The sequence below is a fragment of the Poecilia reticulata genome, chromosome 19 (genome assembly GCF_904066995.2).
Source record: "Poecilia reticulata chromosome 19, P_reticulata-male-v2, whole genome shotgun sequence".
In the NCBI taxonomy this organism is placed as follows: Eukaryota; Metazoa; Chordata; class Actinopteri; order Cyprinodontiformes; family Poeciliidae; genus Poecilia; species Poecilia reticulata.
The window spans coordinates 17,391,407-17,409,339 of NC_088848.1; the positions used below are offsets into that span (position 1 = coordinate 17,391,407).

Here is a 17,933-nt window from a genome sequence, read left to right on the forward strand (position 1 = left end):
TGCTCTCTGTCGCTGTGGATCCTTACAGACGTGCGTTTCAGGGGCAGGGGCGGAAGTTGATGGGGCGCAGATGGCGGCTAAATATAAAGACTTTTGTCACAGGAAGAGGAAGTGATCCCAAAAAAACAAAACAAAAAAACACCACTTAAAAGACGAGGTTGATAGTTTTTGTTGAGTGTGTGAGTGTGTAAATATTACAAACATGATCCTCATTATTTGTGGTTTGGCAGAAGAAACAGATGCAGCAGTTTTGTCTCATGATGTCACACACACACACACAGAGCTTTGTGGTGAATGCGGTTGCTTAGCAACATGTTGGCTAATCATATTTTACTATTGGAAATCTACAAAATTGGAAGCAGTTATTTAAAAATAAAGCAAAAAGAAAAAAAATACACAGTGAGGCAGGGAGAGCGGCGAGAATGGACAAAAACAAAACCAAATGCATTCAAAATAATCAGAAAAAAACAGTAGAAAATGTTTAAATTGAATTAAGTGTAAAAATGTCCTCCATAGAAACATAAAAAACTCAAAAACTTTTAGGTGAGAGAAATGTTACAGCCTGAAAACGCAGAGTATTATTCATCCACAGTTCATGTCAAATGATCCGTTCATCGTTTTGCGTCACGGCATGAGAGGGCATGGCAGACAAAAAAAAAAAAAAGTTAGAAGACATGAAGGAATTTGTGACAGCTCAGCAAAGATGTGAGAAAAGTGGAGGGACAGATAACATGATGATAACATCCAGGCTACTGTCTTTGAGCTGTGTGAGATCAGATTAAAGCAGCTGATATTAAGCTTAAATAAGATCAGAATTTTAACAAAGTGAAGCGTATGGCTTTTAAAAAAAAAAACCTGTTCAGTCAGTGACTGTATTTCTGCAAAGGATGCAACTAATCACAGGTAAGAGTACATTTAAAAAAAAAAGCATAATTGTGGTTGAGTGATTATGTTATCTACCATCAATTAATAAAAAAAACCCTAATAAATCAAATTAACAAATCAATTAAAACTACTCCAGCTAGGCACAATGAAAATATGTATTTTCTACATAATTTATAAGTGAATAATGAACAATAAATTTGAAGCTAAACATTAACAATTTAGTGTAATGGAGGTAATTTTCTTCATAAAAAGACTGAATCCTGTGACTACACAAAGGATATAAAATTAAGAATATAACTAATTAAATATTTGATAATATCATGGAAAGGAAAATGGTTAGTTATCAAAATGATTTTCTAAATTCTTTTCAACAAACCGTGTCAATAAATATAAAAGATTTTCAGAAATTTTGACTGATAACCTTTTCTTGCATGTCGCTGCGCTTTATTTTTTATTATGAATAAGTAAACTCTCGAGTTGTTATTAGGTTATTACTACAATATTTAGCAGAGTTTCACTAAAATTCAACACAAATGAAACAAATTGCTTACAAATTGATTTCCTGTATCTTTAATTCCCCCCATTATCGCCCTGAGTTTCTCTCCCTTATTATCCTGTTACCCAGTCAGAGTAATTATGTTGACATATTTAATCACCCGACCGTTGCTTTTGTGAATATGCTATTTGCTGCAGAATCATTTCCAAATCTATCATCAGTGAATCCAGCAGGAGAATCCAGACAGAACCTCGGTGTTTTACAGTGAGAGCAGCGGCGAAGCGGCCGCTCGCATCCTCTTTCTTTAAAGCCTCTGAAGGTTAACTGGCTCTCCGCTTTGTTCAGACGATCTTCTTTCAGGCCGAGAAGCTGCCATTACCTGCAACGAAAGCTGGAATTAATTTTCACTCCAGCTAAGGAGACGCAGCGCTTAGCGGCTCCCTACTCTCTGCTGCCGACCGTCGTTCTGAAAGCTCTCCTGCTGCTGTAATGAGCTCCTGAAGCCTCAGCCGCTGGGCTTTTCTTCCTTACAGTGATTACAGGAACAAAGACATGAGCGGAGGAGGTCTCACTCTGATCCGTGTTTGTTTGTCGTGGTGAGAGCAGTTGAGGCTCCTCACATGGATAAGTGATTACACACACACGCGCACTGCTTCGGGCTTTCTGGAGCAGCAAACAGATTTTGGTTTCAAACGTCAAGCCAGAATCTAGCAGCTGCTTCTGTGACTCACCTGGATCCGAGTTCTGGCTGAATCACTAAAAACAAATTCGTCTGATCGAGTAAAAGATGTGCATCCGTCAAGCAGGTCTTTGGGTCAAACCTATTCAGATTATTACAGACTATAGGGCTGGAATGATTAATCAGATTAATTGTGATGAAGTGATTATTGACATAATCATCAACTAATATGGTAATTGGTTAATTGTTAACCATAAAAGGCCATTTGCTGAAAGAACAACATAGTAATTACGTCAAAACTATACAGAAAATATTGATACTGATTTAGCATTTAAGATAAAAAATACAACTTTGTAAATATATTCTAGTCAGAACCCCTCAAAGGTCCTAGTTTTAGTTTCACTCCTTTAAAAAAAATAAAAAATCTCTCAATCCAAATAAATATTCAACATATTAGCCCTACACTGTACAGCTTCGTACATGATGATACCAGAACCATGTGTACAGTCACATTGTTACATTTGGTTGTAGACATTAGCGTTCACTGTGGCTGTTAAAGAAAAAAAAAAAAATCTCACATCAGACTGCACAGAATGTGTTTTTCCCCCCTTTTCTATAGAGAAGGTGGACAGAGTGACAGAGCAGCAAAAGGACAAGTGTGGGCGCATGTTTCAGTTCAGCCTGGCAGAAGTCAAACTCTCAGTCAGTGTGGCAATTACTGAGAGATTTGACTGGCCATGCAGCTGTTACAGTAAGTGATACGGACTGGCAGAGAGAGGGGAAAATCGTTCAAATGCTACCGCTAATAGCATGCACCGTCGTGCCGTTTTTTTCTGATAACTGCCTTCTGTTAAAGTACGGAACTTTTGAGGAATGCTGTGGATTTTAATTGAAGAGAAACATAAACAGGAGCTGAAATTCCTGTTTTTTTTTTTTTTTTAGGTTGCTTGTAAATTCCGATTTCAGTTCTGTTATTCATCTGGCCTAACCAAACGACCGGACCGAGACCCGCTTTTTGAGTCAATCCCAGTCTGCTTTCAAGCAAACTCTGGTGCGGTTCACTTCTGGTGTGAACACAGACTGGCCTCCATGTAGTTTTGGACTTTATGAGCCACTATTGCCGGGCAGTTGCTAGCGCTACCGCTGATAAAACCGAAGCCGTACCTGATTTGCCGTTTTCTGCACTTTGTCTCTTTTTGCTCCCAGCTTTCGTTTTTACTGACAGCTTTGCAAAATTAGAAATATCTCATGATGGAACCAGCGTATTTATGACCTGCTATTTACTTTAAAAATGATATTACAATGTAATTGTACACAACAAAAACACAGCAAGTAATTTCTGTCAAATTGGAGCAACGATCGTCACCCACGTGGCTGTGTTTGCAGTGAAAGAAAGCAAAAAAAAAAAAAAAAGCAGACTTTCCTGGTGGGAACACATCCTCAGGTGTAATAATTCGGTTCACGCAGAGAGTTTAGACTAGCAGCCAAACACAGACGAGGGAGGAAGGAACAGACGTCTCAGCATTTCTTTTTCTTTCTAAAGGAACTTTTCTTTAAAATATAAATGAGCTGATTTTTCACTGAAACTTCTAGAAGAGCCATATTTAACATGTGATGACTTCGCAATGTGCTCGCTGGCTTGAAAACAGGAGGAGACGCTGCTGCAGGGCTGCAGTCCAAACCTCTCACCTTGCGCAGCTCCTGCTCCTTCTTTTCTTTTTCTGTTTCTTGTTGCTCTTTTCTTCCTTTCTTCCGCTGTCGGGCTGAAATCAGCAGAAGCAGTTGCGTGTTTCCAGTTCGGTTAGATTTCGCTTCTGGAATCGTGAGACTCTAATAAACAGAAGACTCTCAGTCACACAGGAAACTGTGTGCACAGTCACAGTTGGGCTTAAAGAGATTAAGGCACTGGGCACCAACACAAGCAGTAGCAGTTAACAGTTTGAGTCGTTAAGCCCAAAATAATCTCAGTCTGATATTTCTAATACAAACATACAGTAAACATGATCACGGAGGAATACTGCAGCAGTTAATTTATTCTCGTTCAGCACGTGCAGAGACAATCAAACAAGGGTTGTTGTAACCGTGTTTACTGTAAATTCATACTGATGTTATTATAGCTGTTATGTTTCCCCACAGACCAGTTCTGACTGTTAGAAATGTTGAAAGGCGATCCAGTCTGATCCATTTACCGACTTTTCTTCTTCTTTGGTTCTTTAGTCCTTCAGCTACTGGAGGATCTGAGTCAGATCTCGGAGCACCCGACGAGGGTTCAGCTGCAGCTTGCGATGAATGCGTGTGTATGCGCGCGCGTGTGTGTATGTGTGTCTTTTTCAGCACGATGATCATTACAGCCTGTGATTATGGCAAAAGATCCTGTGTGTGTTTATCCTGTTCGATAAAACGATTGTCTCCATCTGCTGTGTGTGTGTTAGAGACACAGCAGGGTTAATTATTGCTCCGTGTGTGTGCGTGTTATTGTTTGTTGTGCGTGTGTGTGAGATGCCAAGCAGATAATTTCTCTCCTAGCAGGTAAAAAAAAAAACAGCTTAGACTATTCCATCTTTCCTTCTTGGAAAAGATCCATAAGTCATCACGTTTTTATCTGAACTGAATCTGCTGTTGAGCGAGAGGAAATCTGCTGCAGCTCTTCTGCAGCAACACAAACAGCCAGACCTTAAACCTGTGTTGTGGCAGAGAGGTGGAGCTCACCGACGGTACAACTAAAGCTTCAGTCGCCAGTGCCGGGAGAGATTTCCTCTAAAATTCACCTCAAAACATAAAACTTGAAGTCTTCCCCTGACTACCTGTCTTTCGCTTTGGTCTGTATTACATTTCAGTAATTCATGTTCCTGGACTTAAAAAAGCTTCTGTTCTGAAGTTTAATTCCCATTTTTGAAAGGTTTTCCGGTGAAAGCAATGATAGTTGATACATTATATGAAAGACCCACTTCCTAAACTAAACAGACTAAACACAGTCTTGTCACTATGTTTACATTCTGTTGCTACTGCTGCAACCCAGTTTTACTCAGAACTACAAAATTCCAACTTTATAGTTGAAAAAGAAAAATCAACTGGAATGCCCTACAAAGTTGCATTTCGTAATGAGAAACTGGGACTGCCTCCATATTGAAACTGACTTGGTTTCAATATGGCCGCTTCTCGCATGGACAGTAACCAGATGAGTTGGAAGCATCTCAATTTTACACGAAAGAGTGTGTCTAAAATCAATGTTACATGTAGCACCTGAAACTTTAAACTGAAGAAATTAAAAGTGGGGTTTGATTACTTAAACATCAGTTTAAGTAAAGCTTAAACTGATGTTTTTATTAAACAAGCAACACCTATGAGCGCCACCATATTGAAATTCCGACTTCTTGAATCGAATATTGTTATCGTCGATGTGGCATCAAAACCCATCTCCGACATCCGGGGTATCTGGGACGCAGCATTAATTCTCGAATGGTGACTCTTCTTCTTACAAGCCATTATGGGATAGCATTTCTTAGCTGTGACAACAGTGCCCTCTGGTGGAGAAAGAATTAACATTACTGCACCAATGATAAAAAATTGTTACAAAGATGCTGAAAAGCACAAATATAAGAACGGTTTAAAAATACATTTATATCCCCATAATCTATTAAGCCATCATTGCTTTACCCTCAAGTTGTCCTCAGTGGGACTGAATAGGTTAAAGGTCAAGTATGTAAACTCACATGTCCCTCTCTCAGATGGAGCTCCTTTCTCTGGGGGATCCCAAGAAACCAGAGTGGTTTTACAATCTGGGTCTGTACTGGGATCTCCTCTTTAGAGCCAACATCTAAAAAGCATCCATATGGAGGATTTTTAAAAAATCAAATTAATCATGCTGGCTGACTGCTTTTGAAGTGGAGGAGAAGCAATTCTGCTCTCCTTGACGGAGCTCCTCTTCTTATCCCTAAGGCAGGATTCAGTCTTCATTAAAGGGGGAGTTAATTTCAGCTATTTGTATCCTGGATCTGGTTCTTCAAGTCATAATCCATATCTCAGGACCATAGGGGAGGGTTGAAATGCAAATGGGACAGTAATACCCAGAGCCTTATTTTCCAGCTCAGCTCTTTCTTGATAATAGATGATAGACCTTGATAGTCCGGCGCAACACCCTCATTATTGCAAATGGAGCCTTATCCGTCTTTTCATCTCTGGCTCCATCCTGCCATCAGTCAGGAACACCAGGATACTGCATGAGGCAGAGACTCACCTCTGACCTTCTTCCAGATCCCAGGTCTCAGATTTAATGGCGCACCATAAATTCAGTCTGTCGAAATATTAACAGACAATTGTGACTTTCAAGTAACAAATAAAAATACCAAGTTTGGTTCACAATTTCTCTGTCAATTTAGCTCTGCTTCTCCGTCTTCCTGTAGGTATGAGTGTTAATCTTCTGAGATGTTCTAGTGATCAGTTGGCAGTTTGATTTATCGATTGTGTCCACTGGCGTTATATGTCAGTTAATGTCAAAGGGAGACGATTAAACACAAATGCGCTCCGTCTTAAGGTTACGTCAGTTCCCTGAATGTTGCTTAACGCACCTCCAGTTCACACAGAGGACCACATCATGCAGGTGCGTTTGTGTTGTTGATTGCCCTGACATTTCTGTTCCCAGCTGCATTAATCCGTCTTCATTAGTGTCAGTCGGAAACGCCAGAGTCCAAATGCCAAGCACCCTGTGTCGTACAAAGAAAAGTGACACACGGTTATGAAAAACTCTGGGCTGAAAGTGTTCTCACCTAAACGTACCAAGACTTCTGATTGGACAGCACTTAAGTCAATCAGATCAGCACATATTGTGGCGACAGAGTCGAGTCAGCTGTGTCTAAACTAAATATTCAGGTTGGAGAGGGAAACATTCAGTTGGACTAACAAAGACTTCAATGCTTACACTACAGATATAGCTTCTAGGATATGGGTCCTCAAATCCAGTAAGGACTTAAAATCTCTGCACCAAATAAAAATAAAGCAATGATTTTCTTTGCCCTTAAGGACTAGATTTGAGGGCTGGCAATTCTATAACTTTTAGATATGTAGCTGGTTCAAAAGATCAGATTCAAATAGCTGTATTAGCTCCTCAGTTCAGTCAAATCCTGCTAATGACCTGATCAATTGACTCAGCTGAGACTCATCTAAAAGTTGCAGGACACTGGACCTTGAGGAAGGGCCCCTATTCTGGGGGTTGTTACTGAAAGTCACTGATGCATATATCCATTGTAGGACACTTCCAGAGATGGAAGTTACTCAGCTAAAGAAATCAGCCTTTATGGCCCGAGAAGGTATTTTTGTCATCAACCGTGACCTTAACTTTTGCTGTTAACTAAAGTGCTTAAGTTTTGTTTTTCTTTTGGTTCTGAAAAGGCTGCTGAGAGGAGTTTTTATTGGTTTATTGACTCTGTATGAGTTATGATTCCAGAGAAAGTTTCTACATGTTGACTTGAGACCGACAAATACCAAAGGTCTATATTTCCCATGATGCGTCTGGGCAGAAGTGCTTGTTTGACAGTGACAGATTGTCTTCTGTGTGTCTGACCCAGAGGGGAAGGTGGAGGTGACCAAAGAGGGGATGAAGCTGTGCACGATGGGACCGGGGAAAGTTTTCGGAGAGCTGGCCATCCTCTACAACTGCACCCGGACCGCCACGGTCAAGAGTGAGTATGCTGTTGGAGATCAACAGGAACAACATTGTAAAAAAAAAAAAAAAATGGAGGTGATCCCCCGGTGTTGTTTTGTTGCTACGCTGAAACCAGCAGACAGTCTACTGTTGTTGATTAAATTAGCTGTTTGCCTGGGTATCACGAACAACATCTCTGCAGGAGGTTAAACTGAAACAGCGCGCGGGGATCGCTCTTTCCAGCTCTGTAGGCTTAAATTTAAACTTCCAATTTGTAGCGTTAGCCTCAAACCGACTACTGAGGCGGCAGATGGTAGGGTTCCTGTGCGTTCTTCTGGGATTCGATTGGATTCTCTTCCTGATAAGGAGGGAATCCAAAGAAACTGTTTAGAGATTCTGAGAGAGTTGGCAGCATTGAGCTGATGTGACTCTAATGCTTCTGAGTTAAAAAAAGAAACCCTGAAATATTGCTGCTGGAATCAGCTTCCCTGCTGGTGTTTTCTTCACCAACACGGAGCTGGAAGAGTCGGGCTTCCAGAGGGAGCTGATCAGAGTTCAGCTGAAGAAACGAATCTGAACACCATCCGACAGCACCGCCGTGTCTAAGTGTGCACGTCCAACTTCCTGTCAGCTCTTCCTGGTGGAACGATCGCTAAGCAGCTGTTGCCAAGCAACACCATCCGGTCCGGCCAACCCGCTTTGGCACCTGTGCGTCTCTTGGCAACAGGGCTGGGTTCCACATGATTTGTTTGCATTTTCAGATGCTTTCTGCTTGTTTCTCACATTAACACGTTGAGTCCGCTCCATTAAATCGCCTCCGTTTCATTTCACAACACGGCTCTAAATATTCAGTTTCATGATCAGATCTGATTATGCTTCAGCACTACTGCGCTGACTCAAACCTCAACAAATTATTCTTCCCCTACGTGTTTGAGCCTCCGTCTGGCCTATTCTGGCCTAAAGGTTTTCAGACTTTGTATCTTTTTTTTTGTCTAAATATAAAACTGGCAGAGAAGAAAATATGTCAACGGCTCTACTTAGCCCATCTGAGAACACTGCGCAAATTTCCAATTTTTGGCTTATGGGGTCTTTCTGCATGGAATTTGCATCTTCTCTCCGCGTATGCGTGGGTTCTCTCCAGGTACACCAGCTTCCCTCTAAAGTCCAAATCTACATTACTCAGAATGGAAGAAAACTCAGCTCAGACAGAGAGATTTCAGAGAAGGAGATAAATTAGCCAACTGGTTTTATTTGCAAGTCATAAAACATTTGGAAATCTTTGTGTGGGGAAAAAAAATGGAAAAATGATGCGGGGATTAACAGTGGTGTTAACTGCTGAAATTGAGATGAGTTTATTACACATCATGTCTCACGCGGCTGCTGCTGAAACTCGTGTTTTACAATGATGTCACAGAGTGATGCATCACTCTCAGAGATCGTCTTTGATTGAGCTCAGATGGTTTCTTTCCTCGATCTTCGCCAGAGATCTTCATTAGGTGTTGCAACCATCAAGGCAATGAGCCAATTAAGTCAGAAACAAAACCTCAAAGAAATCGTGATCGCTCTAAATTACCCCTCATCATGAGTGTACTTAGGTATGAATTTGTGTCTCTATTGGTTGATTTGTCTGTCTCTGTGTTGTCCTTTTTTGGACTGGTGACCTGTCCAGGATGTACCCCGCCTCTCGCCCAAAAGACCACTGGAGATAAGCGCCATAACTCTAGCCCACATAACCCTGCAACGATATGTGGGTATAGTCAATAGGTCAATGGATTGATCTGTGGAACCTACCACTTGGTGTTTGGGTCTAAACCTCAAGTTTGGGGACCTTTGCTGGGAAGAATCCAAGGAAAGGGAGACACTGTTGTGCATCAGTTTGTATTGTTTCTTTCACAGTTTTCTATAAAACTGAAATGAAAGTCAAAATGATTCACACAGTCTTAGATTTGAAGTAGTTTGAAGATCTTTTATTTTACAATCAAGTTCCTAATGTTTGAAGGGAATAACATTTTTGGAGCGGTCCATCCAGAATTAAAGGCTCTCGAATAAATAGTCATCATTCCATTGAAAACAAAGGGCTTAATTACCGTACTCCCAATAGATTTTTCTACTGGTTATGAAACAGCATATGCATGTTATAGTGCTTTCACTTGGTGAGTTGGTCCAGCTAGACATGGATTCAGAAAATCCACCACTATATCCAGGAGCATCTTCAGAATTATCCAGAAGGTTTTAGAAGAAAAAAAAGAACATGATCTGAATTTGATGCTCCTGTTTACGTTTTTTACAATTGTTTCCAGGTTCCAGTAAAGTGTTTTTTATTAAAAGCAAAAATACATTTACGGCTTTCAGAAAATTATTTTAATGCTGATTTGAGCTCTTACCCACAGAAACCTCCTCACTTAGCGCCCACATGTCCGCACAGCGTTTATTTATAACCCAGCAGAGCTTCTCTTTCCCTCACACTCGCTCACATTGCGATAAACACACAGAGGCACAGTTTGGGTTCCACACACAAACGTTGTGCTTTCTGGACCTCCATACACACAAAATCACACTCACTTAACCTCTGAATGTGATCATTTACTCTCCATCCTGCAGCCTGGAGGCCTCACAGTGACAGGGAAGCAGAGAACCATCCTCACTGCTGTGGCTGACGGAAATAAATGTGTTGGTGCTCTCTAAAAAAAATAAATAAAAAATACAGTCTCTCTCAACTCAAACATCATTAAAGTGCAGGAAGTTTCTGAGTTCCTGCGTCTCCACAGTAACTGCCTGCAACTTTAGGCAGAGGCTTCGTAACCATGGCATCCAGGTCTGTCAGTGGACCTGTTGAGGATTATGGGATGTAATAAGTTTTGGCTCACCTTTCGTGAATTTGTGAGCACTTTCCTTCAGTTCCTAAGCTTGGAGTTGTCTTTACCCCTTGCTTTCAAGTTTTCCTATTTTACACTCACTCTTTTTCTTTTATTCATCCCCCTAAATCACTATCAGTTCCTTTGCTCCATTTACTCCAGTTAAATTTATTCTGTTCTTCGTATTGTGTTCCCTCTGTCCTACTTTTCCATCCGTCCTCCACGTCTTTCTGTCTTTCCTTCTTTCCTTCTCTCCTTCTCGTTTCAGTCAGGTTTTGCTGTTTCCCTCAGAGATTTCCGAGATGAACGACTGTGGCACAATCTGAAACTACCACAGATTCCTCAGGAGGACGAAGATTCTGCTGTGGCTCAGTCACAGTTATTTCCTGACCCCCTGTTCCTCGGTTCCGGTTGTGCGGGGAATTGAACCAATCGTCACCGTGGAGCAGAGCCCTCAGAGAAAGCTGATCCTCTCTGTCACAGACAGGCGTCAGAGGGGTTTTCTGGTGATTTTGGTTTTATTCAGACCAAGGTCTGTAAGTTTGACTCCAGTCTGATTTCTGGCTACGATCTGATTTCAGGCTCAGATCGCAGAAAGAAACCATCTGAACTCAATCGAAGACGATCTCTTGTTGTTCTAAAGCAGGGGTCCCCAAACTTTTTCCTGTGAGGGCCACATAACGTTTTCCTTTTCTGGTGGGGGGCCGGAGTCAGTTTGTAAGAGAAAAAGTGTGACAACTGCAGGAGTGCCTAAATGTAAATATATATTGTTTTCCAGAAAGCACAATCAAAAAACCCTCTTTGGGTTCTTCACAGAATAAATCCAAGGATTATAGTCCGTATTTTCAGAACTATGAGCCGCACTGGACCATAAGCCATAACCCCAAAGTTGTTTTTTTGTTGTTTTTTTAATCAGTAAACATACATCTAAGCCTCAGATATCTCTGCCGGTTTTCCACAACGATACAGCAGCAGCAGAGGGGGGCGGACACCCAAAATCTGAGTCATAACAGGTCAATTGAATATCACATTTATTATGGTTGAAAAAGAAAAAAGTTGCCAAGATTAGATTTAACTGAACTGATTACGGTAGTTTCCGAGCGGTAACTGTAACAGTAAAAGTGCTGATCCTTCGTGTTGCTACTAGCATGTGCTAAATCAGTGGTTCACCTTTTTATTACCGCGGACCGGTCAAGACTTGGACATTTTGTTGCGGCCCGGGAGAGGGGGAAGGGGGATGAACAGTCAGATAAGGCTTCTGCATGTTGGTGTTCCCACTAAATACTGAATATGCCCTATTTGGGTTGCTTGGCCCTTTTATCGCAGCCTGTGGGGTTTTCCCTGACTTGGAACGAGAATACAACTTGTTGAATGTGACAGGTAGCCAATCAGAAAGCGTGGTGACGTCAGAACAGAGGGGAATCCCAAACAGCTGACATGTCACGCAACCGAGAGTCGGGTAGATATCGGAGATGATATGTGGAAATGTTTATTATTAAATCTAAAAATTATTATTATGTTTATTCAGTTAAAAATGTTAACTATGAAAAAATATATCCACCTCCAAATCATAGTGCAGCAAATAGAGCGGCTACTTCCGTCGTCTTTCATCCACCGCCTTTTCTTTTTGTTACATCTTTTATCTCTTAAAATGACTCCACAAATTATCACTATTGCTTCTACATCGTCATCCGTGTTTGGTTATTCTAAATTCCTGCTATGTTGGGGGTTTTACTGGATTATCCTCTGGAATCGGGATGTTCGTGACTGGAATCGGTTCGTGTTGCTCCTGCCTTGGACACACGAACCGATCGAACCTGTTGGACTTTTATCAGCTCTGTGGTCACAGAGGTTTGGAGAATCAGCCGACAATTCTTAAATCTTTCCGTCTAAACCAGACTTAAGACTCAAAAGCTCTACTCCTCTCCTCTCCACCGCAGCCCAAACGCGCTGACTCTGGTCGCTATGGTAACGTTTATATATCCCTTCAAAATAATATACAGGAGCGCCACAAAAACGAACATATTACTTTCATGAAAATTTTAACTCACGATAATGACTAACGGGAGCCCTGAGCTTGTTTCTCTGCAACGAGTGTCCGATCTGGGAGTGATGGGAGACAATAACACCCGAAGTGTTGCTTATATCCACAGCCTGCTTGGTCTCTAGGTGGCAAAGCAGCTTGAAGCTTCATTGCTTCATTAGCAGCCGGTCGCGGCATGTTACGCAGAGCGGCTTGTAATGTGGGACTCACCTACCAGTCCGGGATAAATCCATTCTGCTGTCTCTTCTCTGGGCCTTTTCCCCTTTGCAAAGACACTTTCCAAAGACATCTGATCTGTTTCTTACTCATTTTGCTGTTTGTGGCTCAGTGTTGGTGCGCAAGTAACCAGACTTCCAATGATTCACTTCCTGCTAAAGAGCCCCCTGGTGGTTGAAGAAAAATCCACATATACACGGCTTATAGTTCGGAAAATACGGTAAATGAAAAAAAATAAATCTGAATATTATCGGGTATTGTTCAGGGGGCCGGACCAAATGTGGAGGCGGGCCGGATCCGGCCCGCGGGCCGTAGTTTGGGGACCCCTGTTCTAAAGCATCGCTTCAGTAGCAAAGTGAGACATTATGTGGAATAAACTGATGTCTGTTTCAGGAACCAACATCATTTTAACACGTTGAAGTATTCTCAACCTTTTTTCCCCCCAAAGATTTCTAGTTATTTTATGACTTGAAAATAAAATCCATGTGGTTAGTCAGGCGACTCCATCAGTGATGAATTTGGCTTCCCTATTGCAGCATTTCTCGGTCTCGGCTGAAGTTTCTAACGTAGGTTTGACGGGTTTCAGCAGATCTCAGACAGAAGATGTCACCAGGAGCCTGAAATATGCCACCACCAAAAAAATAAATACTAACTGATGTTCACAGACGTGTTAAATAGGCTGAGCGATGTGAAACCAAGGTCCGGTGTTTGTTCGTTACATAAAAAAAAAAGCCCCCTGCTGTTAAACAGACTAAAATTTGTTACTAGGCAACAACATCAACTCAGTGCTCACAGTATAAAAGTAGCCCAGATCACATTAAAGTTTGTCTGTTGGTCACAAACAGAACCTGAACGCCTGATTACACCTGGACTGCAGATTTGAACATCTGATACACACACAAACACACACACACACACACAGAGAAGTGTGTGGTTTCCATGACAACCTGTGCATGTTTTGTGCACGCACATCGTGGCACGATTTCAGGTCTCACCTGATGCTAACACACAGTTTAAAGATGAACATGAAAGCCCACGTGCACACAACTCTGAGCACGTACATGCAGAACCAGCAGCTCTGTGTTTCAGCTCTCATTGTGTGTTTCTCAGCTCTGATCCATGTGAAGCTGTGGGCCATCGACCGGCAGTGCTTTCAGACCATCATGATGAGAACCGGACTCATCAAACATTCTGAGTACATGGACTTCCTGAAGAGGTGATTGCCTTAAGAGATGCACGATCTCATCAACACGCGCACATATACAGTCAGTGGCTCCAGAACCATTTTAATTCATTAAATTCGTTGTTTTGAACGGCGAAAGTTCTCCAAAGCAAAACCTTCCCCTTGTGTAGATGCAGCAGCTGATAGTGCAGACTCCTTCAGAAAATGTCTTTTTAATATTTAATGTTTTTCAGGGAGCATTCAGAACTGAAGCAACCCAAACACTTCAAATGCAGAATTTACGATTTAAGATAAATTAAGAATGAATTTCTTTCTGCGCAGCGTTCCAACCTTCCAGGGTCTTTCAGAGGAAACCCTCAGTAAGCTGGCGGACGTCATGGAGGAGGTGAGTCCGTCATCTTACTCACCGTCTCTCCTTCGTCTGCTGCGAATCGTCCAATCAGACAGCTTGCTCTGTGTCCAGACTCACTATGACGACGGAGAGTACATCATCCGACAAGGAGCACGAGGAGACACCTTCTTCATCATCAGCAAGGGGAAGGTTCGTCCGCTCTCCTCTTATTAAATGACTGTGACATCATCATTTATGTTAGGAAAACCTGCTGATTAGTTCACACTTCCTGGTAGGTGAATGTGACTAAGGGGGATTCAGCCAATCAGGAGGCCATTCACCTGAGGGAGCTCGGAAGAGGAGACTGGTTTGGAGAGCGAGCGCTGCAGGGGTAAGACCATGTTGCCCTAGACAACCAATGTCACTCCACCTTTCAGCTCCATCAAGTCATCCAAGCATCTTTTCCCTACAATCAACCGTTCAAACACCTCCATGTCTGTCTGTCAGCCCATTGGACGCAACTTCTTCTTAAAAGTTTGATGGACAGCTCGCTGCCTGGCTTCATGTCCATGTGCACGAGGCGCTGCACAGTTTTCAGAATTCTTTTTACATACGCCTTTTCCACTTTTGCTCCATTTTTGTTTTCGAAGTTTGCATAAGTTTGAAAACAAAGACGTTTGAAGTCGATGAAAAGGTTTGTCGTGACAGAATATTTTGAAAATTGTGATTTTTGCAAAATTTTGAACATATTTGAATTGATCTCAGACAGTCTACTTAATGTGAGAACTTTATGAGTAGTCACAGACTACCCAGTGCTCTGAATACAGTTATCTGCTGGGCTGGTGGTTTAACCCCCAATGATGCTGTAAATATGTGTGTGTGTGTGTGTGTGTGTGTGTGTGTGTGTGTGTGTGTGTGTGTGTGTGTGTGTGTGTGTGTGTGTGTGTGTGTGTGTGTGTGTGTGTGTGTGTGTGTGTGTGTGTGGGTGTGTGTGTGTGCGTTTCTGTGTGTGTGTTTACAGGGAAGACGTGAGAACAGCCAACGTGATCGCTGTTGAGCCTGTCACCTGCCTGGTTATCGACAGAGAGTGAGTGTTCTCCGTAGTTTCAGAACCAAACAGACCTGGACACAAAGTCTGTCTGCCCCGGGTTCAGATTAGTCTTTTCAAGATGCTCCTTTAAAGCTGACCATTTTCCAAACATTGCATTTTAACAGTGGAAAAAACTGGTCCATCTTTCTTAAGTCAATACTGCCCTCTGCTGGCTTTCAGGGCAAATGACATGTACTAATTACTGCAAATAAGTAATAAAACCTATCTGGATTGTTCTCCCGACCCCACTAAGGGACAAGGGTGTAAAAGAAAATGGATGGATGGATGGATTGTTCTGGAGATTGTAGTCCTCCTCACATGGCTCCTAACTGCTATCTAAAACCAATCTGAGTCCTTACAGAGGGAGTTATAAATCTTCCACAGCTGTTAAAACTAAGTCTTACACATTGATTTTCCTTTTCCACTGCTGAGGTTCTCTCAGGAATGTTGTGTGGTTCAAGGCAGAGTGAGTCCTTTAAGAGCAACACTAATCTAACCTCACTGACTTCAGCTTTACCGGGGCTCTGTCCTGCTAGCATGTTTCTGAAATGGACCGAACATCATGATGGTTCTCAGATTATTGAAATGAATATATATATTCTCTCTCTCTCTCTCTCTCTCTCTCTCTCTCTCTCTCTCTCTCTCTCTCTCTCTCTCTCTCTCTCTTCAGCTCATTCAAGCACCTGATTGGTGGACTGGACGACGTTTCAAATAAAGTCTACGAGGACGCTGAAGCCAAAGCCAAGTACGTCCATCAGACAGTGACGGGTCTGCAGTGTTATCAGGAAGTTTTCACTTTGCTTTCAGCTGAGCTTTCTAAAAAAGTAAAAATAAAAATAAAAACTCTTGATGAAGCAACACATTTTATTTACAGCTTCATCACTACACCAGAAACCTCTCTCCCTAAACAACTCTGTTGTGTTGGTGTGACGATGATGCCCTCGTTAAACTGTCTCCGGCTGTGCGTTAATCCCTAATCGTGGCGCTCATGTGAGCTTTCATAAGTGAAGTGGGCATTGAGAAACGGCAGGAGGCAACCCAGGGGGCTTGTTACAGAGCGATACGCATAAAATTGGCATTGAATCCATTCTGCTCTAAAGAGTAAAACATGTCAGTAATGCGCAACCTGCATCGAAAACACACCTCCAGTACTGTTATTAATAACAACCCAGATCTGGTGGGCAAATCTACAATTCTCGTCTTTTTTCACCTTAAATTCTTTAAACCACTTAATCACACAGACTGTCTGCCACCATTACATCAAACCCTCGAGCTGATCTTTGTCAAGGGTCGACCGTTATGTGGGTGTCACTGCTACCTGAAAAACAGAATAGAAAACAATAAAAAACAGTGCGAGTATCGAGGGCTTCCCTTAAGAAATAGACCCATAACAGGTGGATGCTTTTGTATTCAGTAGGCTTGATTATTGTTTTGGCGTGTTTACTACTGAACTCTATAAAAAAAAAAAAAAAAAATGGTGTTAGAGTTCTGACCAACATCAGAATCAATGAACATATCCAGACATACCTTTTAATACCTACCTTGACCCCATTTTTGGAAAATAAAACTGTACTTCATGCTTGTTTTGAATTAGAAAGCGTCTGCTTAATTGTTTTTTCAGGTAAAGCTAAATATTTAGAAAGCCTTCATGTCAATGTATCTGTACAGCAGCTGGAATATAATTCAGTCCGACTTCTACCAGGTGGAGAAAGGACCGCTATCAGAGGCGTTTGTGGACCGAGGTCACTCGTCCAATCAGGGTTCAGCTGCTGCTACAGTGACGGTCAGGAGTCAACCGACTGCCGGTCATGTGACACTTTGCAGCTGGACGCTCATGTGTTTCCTCTTATGGTATAGATTTAATATGGCACACACTCGCAAACCTGGACTGTTCGACTGTTGCGCATGGCTGTCGCCACGGCAACGGTAAACAGAAAACAGAGAGGTTGCAACCTGAGTGTGCGTTTGCCCTTCCGGCGCTCTGCTCTGAGCCGAACTCTGTTCCATACCAGTGACCTGAATTTGGTTTAGGTTGCTTCTGTTGATCCGAGCTGACGGAAAGTCTTTGGTGGGATTTGTTTGTGGTGTTTAAGAATATCTCCTAACTGCCAGGAAAAAGTGTTAAATATGCAAATATGTCCAATTTATGTGAGAGTTGTTTTTTTTAGGATTACCGCAAACAATTTCACACGGAGCTTGATAAGAACATGAAAAGGATAAAACTACAGAAACGATGCTAAATCTCCTCGTGCTGTATTTTGATATTAAATCTCTCCCCTTTGTTTAAGCTTTTTGAAGCCGCTTGGTTTACTCTGTTTGATTCATCCTTGTGTGTCCTTCGTGTGCTGTGAAGTCCAAATCCCTTTCTTACCACCGCCGACTAATTTTAGACCGTTCAAGTGTTCGCCAACAGCAGCTACTGTTTCTGCAGAAACCCGAATCCAGTGCTTGCAGGAAGTAATCTGGTCCTGCATGTACAACTAAAGAGGCTTCAGTCTGTTGGTCCAGACGTG

At 42.0% G+C, this 17,933-nt stretch overlaps 1 protein-coding gene across 1 annotated transcript in view; it reads left to right on the top strand.

Annotated features, from left to right (window-relative positions):
• Positions 1-17,933, top strand: part of prkg1b (protein kinase cGMP-dependent 1b) — a 46,659-nt gene that overhangs the window by 19,093 nt on the left and 9,633 nt on the right. The window contains exons 3-9 of the mRNA XM_008437699.3: positions 7,625-7,738; positions 13,927-14,032; positions 14,321-14,384; positions 14,463-14,540; positions 14,627-14,721; positions 15,352-15,417; positions 16,091-16,165. Coding sequence (XP_008435921.2) covers positions 7,625-7,738; positions 13,927-14,032; positions 14,321-14,384; positions 14,463-14,540; positions 14,627-14,721; positions 15,352-15,417; positions 16,091-16,165 — 598 coding nt within the window. The remainder of the gene's footprint in view (positions 1-7,624; positions 7,739-13,926; positions 14,033-14,320; positions 14,385-14,462; positions 14,541-14,626; positions 14,722-15,351; positions 15,418-16,090; positions 16,166-17,933) is intronic.